Below are 10,529 nucleotides of genomic sequence, written 5' to 3'. Positions count from 1 at the left end.
TTATTTTCTGAATAAATTAGATGTGGTATTGACTTGGGAGGAGGGCTAGATTCACCTCTCCTGAGTCTGAAGTTACCTGAACTGACATTGTCTGTCAAGGGGCACCTGCTTCTCTTACAAGCTGACTTTTTTCCTTCCTCTGTGCAAATGCACAAAAGTATTGGTTGTCTTCTAATCTGAAAGCACACAAAGAAGTTTTTTTAAACTTCAGATGCCAGGGAATTTTTGTAAGAGCACCCCGTAGTACCTGCACATAAAAAATACTGATAATTACTTTTATACAATTTATAAAAATAGACTGCTGGGAACTAGGTAGACTAGAACATAAAAGTAACTATAAATGGTACATGGAGTACATATACACAATACTAATTTAAAACTATTTTAATTCCCAAGTATATTTGATATTTTTTAAATATGGTACATTACTTGTAAGAAATACTCTCATCAGAATAACATATTGCAATGCTTTCTAACCGGTATTTTATAATCCTCTATTTTAATCAATAAAATCCAATTGGAAAACATTTTTAAGTTCTTTCTATACCTTTTCTTCTAAAATGCTCATGAATATTAGATTTTCTTTATGAAAGCAGTAGTGTAAAATTTAATATTTTTCTTTTTATGGTTTTTGGAATTTATGAAGATTTAATTGGCAACTGCTACTCCAAATATTCCTTACAGAGCAGCTTAAAGTATTAAAACAATTTTTATCCAAATTGAATATTCATTCAGTGTTGTGAAGAGTCTCACTCCAAGGATTTATGGCATCTTTTTCTTTGTGTTTCCCCAGGACTAAAGCCATCAATCTAAGATACAAGGGTACTTCAAAAAGTTTGCGGAAAAATAGAATTAAAAGATAATGCATATCCTTCCATGAACTTTTTGAGTGTCCTCATATGACATAAAAGCCAAATAGTTAAACACGATAGATTTCTTCCTGTTTTCACATTCACTCTGAGCTGAGCTGCAACCCAAATAGCAATTTTTTCTCAATATCTACAGCACGTGTGCTAATCGGTATCCACTTGACTGTTTACTCACACTCCATTTACAATTCTTTATAGTTATAACACTTCAGTGCTCTTCCAGCAAAGCTTACTTCTCAGAAACATCCTTCACATTTCTAATGAGTGATCACCCTCCTTCCCGGCAGTATGTAAGTAGGAAAAACTCTGAATATAAAAGCTGGCAGATCTATCTGTCTGTCTGTCTATCTATCTATCTATCTATCTATCTATCTATCTATCTATCTATCTATAAATCTATAAAAGAGACCACTCCTCTTGGCTATCTAAAACATGGACCCATTTTCTTCATGGTTTTTGATGCTGCTACTCAGAAGTATCCCTACCGTTCTCCTTGTAGCCCATTCCCAGGATGACCTCAGGGGCTCTGTAATAACGTGTCACCACATACGGGGTCATCATGAAGCTTGTGCCTGCTGTCCTGGCCAGTCCAAAGTCGAGGATTTTCAATGTGCAGTCAGACTTGACTACAATGTTACTTGGTTTTAAATCCTGACAATAAGAGCAAGGGAAGAAATTAAAAGCCAGCGTCAAATGGAACCTGTGATTTCCATCCCTTCAATCAATATGTCAGTCTTGTAATACCACTGATGGGTCTCTTGCCTGCAGAGCCTATGTAAGGCATATGATTACTGCCACAAAGATGTTTGCAATTAGTTTTTTATTTTTTTTCAAATATCCCCAGAGAGGATTGTTTGGGTTTTTTTCCCCAGAAGACAGTCATATTATCATTTTTACAACTTAGACTTATCTCAGGAAGAGGTTTTAGAAAAAACAACCTATCATTAATTGTCATCTGTTAGGTTTCTTCTTAGGACAACATAAGCATTTTTAGCTTACATTTCATTTCTAAGCCTGACAGAAGAGCAGATTAGCTGTCTTTATGCTGCCAGAAAGGAACTATGGAAATGAACTGTCTTATTTAAGCTGCACATATGACCTCTGCCAGTCAAGGAGCTAGACAGCACGAGGCTTCTCAGAAGCTGACTTTCAATGAGCTGAAACATAACTTTAAATAAAATCAACTACTGTATAGCTAGAATTTCCTTCTACACTTTAGTGAACTATCTTCTATTTTTGTTATCAAAGAAATGAGGAAGCACATTATGTTTGGCAAAGCTGCCCTACATAAAGAAAATAATCTACAGTTGCTCTTTCTCATCTCTGAGAGCATCTTCACTATAATTCTCAAGTAGGTATTCTTACCCTGTGAATAATTCCAGCAGAGTGGAGGTGCTTGATACCACACAACATTTGGTATAGCAGGTAAGACATTCGCTCATGGTCTAATTCCATCTGAATCACCTGGCACAAGTTGGCATCCATCAGCTCCATTACTAAATAACTAGAAAGTAAACCCACAATGTTAGTTCCAGACCACAAGACCTATGAAGTCTTTTGATCAAGTCAATTCTCTCCTAAATCTGTAAGTCTTCTGAACTTCTCAGCTCTGCCCTTGACTGAATCAAACTTCCAGGTACAGTTTTGCACGTGTGTTAGCTATAGTGACTCTACCACAAAGCTGCTAACAGAAGTAGCATTTGTTAGGAGGTTGTTCATGCCCATATATTTCTGCCTTTGTCTTGCTCTCACTTTTCCTAGCACTCCCTCAACTCTTTCCCATGTGTTATGATTTCAAATAAGAAAAAAATTCAGAAAAGCTCCTTCCATTAAATGTAATTCTGAGTTAAATAAGACAATGTGCTGGGGAGCACTTCCTCTCCCCTGCTTTTTGTCACTATATTTACAGATAAACTCTTTTTGCACAAAATCAAAGGCACCACAAAAAGAGAAATAAAGAATAAAGATAATTTTACAGTGTCTCTTTTATGAATATTTCTCAAAGTAAGTTGACTCATTCTAGACAGCTCATGGAATCAATTAACAATAAATAGATAAATAAACAAGCCTTCCTGATTGAACCAAGAGCATGGAACACTGAAGCACATAGAACCATAAGGCCAGAAAGAAGCAAAAGTGCCTTCTTGGAAGTAACACCACAGACAGAATCTTCTCTACCTATCAATGGATCCCTTCCATGTGATCCCAGCTCTTACCTCCCTTTGGTCTCTACAAGAGATTTCATCTATTTGGGGGGAATTTTCCCCTGAGTTACTGGAATGCTGTGCTCTCCCTTTCTTCACAAGTTTTGTTACTTACACATCTTGGAACTCCTCCAGTGTTTTCTGGGGTGTGAAGACATTTAATAAACTAATAATCTGAAAAAGAGAGAGAGTAGAAGAAACAGAAGAGGGGGAAAAAGAGAACGAATTATGTAAAAAGTATGTTTAAACATGTGTGGATTGCAGCTCAAAATCACTCACTAGTGCTGTGACGGAAATAAAGTCTGGAAAATTTTGTAGAACGGTCTCACAGAACATAGAAAGGTGTATTCAGAAAGGACATATGATCTGTCTTCAGGTTAACAATGCAGTTTTAAAAGCTCAAATTGTTAGGCAGAAGGAGAGTCAGAGAAGATATGCCTTTAAGTGTGATTAAACAAAAAAGGAGGAAAAGCCATGTGAGAAGAGACAGCAGTAAACTGCTCAACAGGACTTAGCAAGGTGATATTTTTCCCCCAAATGTACAAAGGTACTCTATTCAAGAGTTTTTTGCATTGTTACTTTAGTTTTTTTTTTCTTTTAATTTCATAGTATTTTATTCTAGAAATATCTTTATCTGGTTAGAAATGGAAGCTTCAACTACTTAAGAAACCAAGAAGAATGAATATTAGGAAAAAATCAGTAGTCTTGCAAGATACGTATTTGCATATTTTCTGAGAAGAAAATAAATATGAGAATTTTTGTATCGTTTGGGATTTATTTGCACATAGATTTAATTTTGGATAATTAAAGCAGAAATAGATTTAGTTCAAGGTATACATTAGGTAATGTAATTATTGAATGTATAGGGAGCCATGTAATCAATCAGAAGAGTTTAAGCCAGTAAGAATGTCCAATCATCCCATAGGATTGTTCCAGGAGAAATCCCTCTTCACACCCCCACATCCACAGACACCAGAATCTTTGCCAAGCTGCTGCAAAGAAAATCAAATGACTACACAACTGTACTTGTCAGAAAGGCCATTAAGCCTCACTCAGTCTTCATACCATTCTTCTTAATTCTGAGAAGGTATGTTGACTTAAGTTGCTTATACAAACTAGTTGCAAGGGACTCTGGGAAATGTAGATTTGGGTTGCAGCCTGGGAGAAAAGAAGATCCACAATGAGAAGGGGATACCAAAATGGGAAAGCTATCTTAAAATATTTTGTGTATACAAGCAACATATTTCATTTTATAAGGTACTCATGAACTGCTAAGATTATGTAAAACTGCACTATGCTATTTCTTTGAAAACAGACATAAAATAGTAAGAATTCACCAAAAAAGTCAATATTTTGAAAGAAAGAAAACTTCATATTCATAATCTTCCCAAATAATATAAAATAAAAGTAAATTAAAGCAGGAAATATTTGCAATAAATTAGATGTTCAAAGGGTTTATGTTCTTAAATTATATATTTACTTGTCAAATGGGTAAAAATATATTCAACTAACAAAATAGGTAAAAGTATTAGATATATTAATTGTACATTTACAGATCTATATACTCAAATGCAAAAAAGAAAAAAAGCAAGGGTATGTATTTTTATTCTTAAAATATATACTGCCTACCAAATTTAGAAATACTATGACTGGTTTGATCATTTATTTCATTATAATATAAAAATAGCTACATTACAGTGAGGAAAACTTACTGAGTTTAAAGTGAAAATGTCTGGATTCAAATTTCCTTCCTAATAATTTCTTACTTTTAACTTTCTGGGGTTCAGATACATAACGAAGAAAATGTGAATAATAAAAACTACCTTGTAAGTTTATAAGTTTATTATGAGGTTTAATTAAAATAAGAAATGAATCAGCTAATGAAAATTAGTGGTATATACTAGTACTAAGTGCTTAATTTTTAAAAAAATTCTTTATTCTTTGCAACACATGTGTGTTGTTTTATCATCACCTTGCTTCCTACATTCATCCTCCTACAAAATCCTATTGACTCAGGATTCATTAACTCCTTTATTTCAGTTTCTCCTTCCATTATTCTGGATTTTAAATCCTCTTCACCTCATTTCTGATCTTCTTTCCTACAGGCTCTCTTGTGTCTAATAAATTTTGCATTCCATCTTCAGATTAATTTCATAGAACATGGTCAGCACAGCAAACTTTATTGCTCAGAGGATGAAGCTCAAAACATTTCAGCGTGGCATGTCAAGTCCTCTATTATCTGGCCCTGATTGAGTAAATCACCTTTGCTTTGGCTAAAGTTTAAGATAAACTCCCTTTCATTCCCACGAGGCTAATATTTCAGTACCTTCTGAGTACAGTATGTTCAATAGCTAAGGTTTGTTTTTCCCTTGTTAGAGTAAAGTGATGCCTGGTACTGCATAGACCCTCAAAGAATGCTCTTTGCATTGAATTTACCAGTCACTGAATGGTTTCCGAATTAGATTTCTTACAGTACTAGTTGTATGTGGGATTACATTATTTATTCTATAAGGAAAAATTGTTTTGTAGGTGTAAAATTTGATAATCTTCTTATCAAAAACTTTCAAGACACGTGAAAGTAAAAGCTGAAATTTTATGCTATTAAATATTCATTGGAATGTATCCAGAGGTCAAGGAATGGCTGACAAATCTCTTGTAAATCACAGTTTATATCTTTGAGTATCATTGATTATTAACTTTCTATCAATAAATTTATCTTTGTTGTCTTTGTTATCCAAATCCTAAATAGGTTCTAATGAATCTATGAGATCAAATAGCCACTCTATCATTCCAATATATATTTAACTCTTTAGTTCTTTTTAATGAATTGGAGGTGTTTAATTAAAGTTTAGAAAGGCAGAGCCCCACCAGCATAAAACCCTGACTTTGTCACTTTGCCATAAATTATTTTAATGTTGATTTTGAGACCAGTAAGACTTGGAACATGGAGGTGTTTAATTAAAGTTTAGAAAGGCAGAGCCCCACCAGCATAAAACCCTGACTTTGTCAGTTTGCCATAAATTATTTTAACGTTGATTTTGAGACCAGTAAGACTTGGAACATGTAAGTGGCACCTTAGCAGCTGCCATCAGATGAGGTGATAAAAATGTGCATATTTAGCCAATTGCGAAGAATGGCAAATTTTGACAAGCCAGAAGGAAAACAATGGTTTATATCAATGACATAGGAGCTCTGGTTTTCTAGTAACCAAAGGGAAAATCTTTCAGGCATGGGAAATAATGTCCCTAAAATCAGAACAAATTATAAGTATTGATTTTAATATAGATTATCTTCAGTAAACTGCCTTCCAGAAGAGGGAGGAGTAGGTTTGAATGACATTATATATCATGACAAAGCCAAACACACAAAAAACATTAAATTATGCTTTTTTCATATTTGGGGAGCTGTCATTGTATTCCTGTTTGTTTCTCTTTTTCTGTTTTGTTTCGTTTGGATTTAAGAGGGTATTTAGGCAATTTTTCCCAATTCTCCATATCATGGCTAACAAATACATCTTTTCCCTCCCTTGTCCCCCAGTAGCAACTATAATAGTCGTATTGGGGTTGACAATAGCCTAGGAGAAAACATCTCTAGGTGAAAATGAATAATAAATAAAAGATCATCATGCACTTGACCATAACGAAAAATATACTGGTCCTGAAGTATGCAGTCATAGGAGAATATATAGCTTCACTGACATTCTTATTTGCCCTAGAATGGTGTATTAATTCCTTAAGGCTTAAGTAACCAAGTGCCACCAACTGGGTGGCTTAAAACAACCAAATTTTTTTCTCTCATAGTTCTGTAGGCTACAAGTCTGAAATCAAGGTGTCAATGGGATGAAGGTCCCTTAGACTCTGAGTGGAATTTTTCCTTGCCTCTTCCTAGTTTCTGGGGGTAGTCGTCAAACCTTGGTGTTCCTTGACTTGAAGCTGACAGAGGCATTCCAATCTCTACCTCTGTCATCAGTCACATGGATTTCTCTCTAAACCAAATTTTTTTCTCTCATAGTTCTGTAGGCTACAAGTCTGAAATCAAGGTGTCAATGGGCTGAAGGTCCCTTAGACTCTGAGTGGAATTTTTCCTTGCCTCTTCCTAGTTTCTGGGGGTAGTCGTCTTGACTTGAAGCTGACAGAGGCATTCCAATCTCTACCTCTGTCATCAGTCACATGGATTTCTCTCTATCTCTGTCTTTCCTATAAGCACACTAATCAGATGGATTATGGCCCATGCTAATTATCTCATCTTAACTTGATTACATCTGCAAAAACTCTATTTACAAATAAAGTCACATTCTGAGGTTCTGGTAATTAGGACTTCAGTATATACTTTGGGGGGACAGAATGCAATAGATAACAATAGGTCCTTGAAAAATTTCAATAAATTCATATATATGTTGGCTTGCTCTTTATGTCCCTTACTTTCTTTTTTAATTTTATTTTTCAGTAAATTCTGGGGGATATAAGGGATCACCTCTAAAATCTCCATGTTATTGGTTATCCAAGGGGAAGTGAACATTGTAAGAGTCAGAAGGACCATGTTCTAGTTCAAGTTTCATCACAAATAAACTATCTAATGCTGGCCTAATTAGCGTAAGGATGTCAATATCTAATGTGAAGGTAAAATAGGATAATGCATTGCACTACAATTAAAAATGTATGATTCTTTTTTGGAAACTAATATCCCCCTTCAGGATAATAGGAATTTAGATGGCAAGGGGTACTTGTTTGTTTCATACATCAAAAAAGGAAACTCAGTTGATGGGAAACGTAAGAGAAAAACTTACTTTAATAAGATAAAGTTCATGTTAAAAGACCTTTGTCGACTCAGTAATAGAAAGGGTAAATTTATATGTCATAAATTAGAATATGGGAAATAGAAAGTGTTAACATATGGCTTTGACCACCAAAGTAATGAAGTATATACGTAAGATCTATAGCTAATTGAGTCATAAATAGAAATCATATAAATGTTGTGTATAAGAGTTACACAATAATTAAGATGAGGGTACTATTTTAAAATAAAGGAATTTCCAAATATAACAAAAAGGCAAAATATAACTCATGTCACCACACACCTATTAGAATGGCTAAAATCCAAAACACTGACATCACCAAATGCTGAAAGAACACGGAGCTGCAGGAACTCTCAATCATTGTTGATAGGAATGCAAAATGGTACGGCCAATTTGGAAAACAGTTTGGCAGTTTCTTAGAGAACTAAACATGGTATTCCCATATGATCCAGGAATCATTCTTCTAATTATTTGACAAAATGAGGTGAAAACTTATGTCCACACAAAAGCCATCACATGGATGTTTATAGCAGTTTTTCCATAATTTTAAAAACTATTGATGCTTTTCAATAGATGAATGAATAAACAAATTGTGCTACATCAATACAATGATGTATTATTTGGTGATAAAAAGAAATTAGCTGCCAAGCCACAAAAACAAAACAAAACAAAAACACACGGAGGAGATCAAAATGCACATTGTTAAATGAAAAAAGCCAGTTTGAAAAGGCTACATATTGTATGATTCTGACTATGTGACATTCTGAAAAAGGCAAAACTGTGAAGACAGTAAGAAGATCCGTAGTTGACAGGGTTTTAGGGACAGGAAAAGAGATGACTAGGTGGAGCATACAGCATTTTGGGGGCATTGAGACTATTCTGTATATTACGGTAATGACAGACACATGACATTACACGTTTGTCAAAACCCACAGACCTGTACAACACAAAGACTGAACTGTAATGTAAACTATTATTGGTTCATCAGTTATAACTAACATACTTCACTAATGCAAGATGGTAATAACGGGGAATTGTGTGCTGGGGAGGTGTGTAATATGGGAACTCTATAGTTTTTTGTGTAATTTTTCTGTAAACCTAAAACTGCTCTAAAAAAAGTCTATTAAAAACATATCATACATAAACCAGTAACCAACTCATTCTCATATTTATCTTTATTAGCATGAGAAGGTTAGAAAGTAGTGAAATTATCCAAAATTATTTTGATACATGATTGTGTGTGGAATCCAGGAGGAAAGATGAGATACTATATACCAACCTTTAGAAAAGAAAATGACTTCTAATAGCCTTCCTATGGGTTATAAATGGAAATTTGCTCTCAGGTAATGTAGACCAATTAGCATAAGATATTTTCTTTGGTGAAACAGATATCAACACTACACCACATTAAATCAACACAAGCACATTGTAAAAAAAGAAAAGAGAATTATAGGCAAGGCATTTTATTTTAATGGAGATTGAGCTGTGCTTCTAGAACAGGGTGACTTTCCTAATTCCAGAAAGCACTTGAGTAGGGTAGTCCCACAAAAGGGCTGAGTTGATAAAAAGGGAAGGTTGACAAAAATGGGCACAGTGACACACAAATCTTACATAAGTTATCATCTTCTTTTATAAGAATATAGTCTCAATCACATCTATTAGGAAACATCTGGGAAACATTTTACTAGGGGATGTTCAATGGATTACATTAAGTGAATGCAGCTTCTCAATTCTATTTAGTTCTCACAGGAGACTTAAAATAGAGTGATAGTGATGGTATTATGTCATTCCTGACTGCAATATTGTCAGATTGCAGAAAGCCTACGGGAGCTTACTATGCCTGTTTAATTTCCAATTGTCTCATCATGAAACTCTAGTATATTTGTTTTATTTGGGTTACAGGAATTTACTTTAATAAGCCATGCATCTGGATCTAACATCTGTGTTATTTTTTGCTGATATCATTGTTATAACTACTATTCACATACCTATATTGAGTCACCTATGACCTCAGCCTTAGATCACTACTTCAATCTCTCTCCTAAGTGATGGGCTTAGCTGGGAAAAATTACACACACACACACACACACACATATCACACACACACATATCACACACACACACATATCGAAAAATTACACACACACACACACACACACATATCACACACACACATATCACACACACACATATCACACACACACACACACACACATATCACACAGCCACGTTCTTTGGCGCTTTTTCATATCCATGATCTGCAAGTGGCACTGAAGATTCAGAAATACTTATATTCAGTCCTCTCACCCAAGCTCAGAAATGGCATGCATATGTGAATAAGGCAAACAGGGTTAGTCCAGAGAGTTTGCTTTCACCTATTTCCTCAGGTTTGCAGATGAGAATGGGCACCCAGGCACCTGGGCATCCTTTTGATCTCAAGAGTGGTTCGGACTGACAACATCTCTGACCACATGAAATCAGCAGCTGTGATCCTCAGGCACAGCATATGTCTCCCAGGAACCCACGCTCTACATGGTTTTGTGTCACTTCTACTTTCCCATGGATTCTGTCCTATCTTAGCAAGTGCCATTTCTTTTGATGTAGTAGTAGTATTTTTCTGTTAATAGAAAACAAAATGCTCTAAGTAGAGAATACTTGGAA

The 10,529-nt window shown here is 34.9% G+C and overlaps 1 protein-coding gene across 1 annotated transcript; it reads right to left on the bottom strand.

The window, feature by feature from the left end:
• Positions 1 to 1,032: 1,032 nt before the first annotated feature.
• Positions 1,033 to 3,241, bottom strand: LOC103609712 (mitogen-activated protein kinase 8-like). The gene is made up of 3 exons (XM_008594006.1): positions 3,189 to 3,241; positions 2,235 to 2,373; positions 1,033 to 1,520 (listed from the first exon to the last, which is right to left on the bottom strand). The coding sequence occupies exons 2-3, from the start codon at positions 2,361 to 2,363 to the stop codon at positions 1,335 to 1,337; spliced, it is 315 nt and encodes a 104-aa protein (XP_008592228.1). The 5' UTR covers positions 2,364 to 2,373; positions 3,189 to 3,241; the 3' UTR covers positions 1,033 to 1,334.
• Positions 3,242 to 10,529: the final 7,288 nt, after the last annotated feature.

The sequence above is a fragment of the Galeopterus variegatus genome, unplaced genomic scaffold (genome assembly GCF_000696425.1).
Source record: "Galeopterus variegatus unplaced genomic scaffold, G_variegatus-3.0.2 Scaffold9981, whole genome shotgun sequence".
NCBI lineage: Eukaryota > Metazoa > Chordata > Mammalia > Dermoptera > Cynocephalidae > Galeopterus > Galeopterus variegatus.
The sequence above is the reverse complement of the archived record's forward strand: the minus strand, read 5'-3'. Positions and strand labels throughout refer to the sequence as shown.

Excerpts from the sequence above, each read along its gene's own strand:
- LOC103609712 (XM_008594006.1), bottom strand. The coding sequence starts at position 2,363 with ATGGAGCTGATGGATGCCAACTTGTGCCAGGTGATTCAGATGGAATTA. Across the intron at positions 1,521-2,234 it reads CTGCTGGAATTATTCACAGG|GATTTAAAACCAAGTAACAT; the intron begins GTAAGAATACCT and ends TCTTATTGTCAG.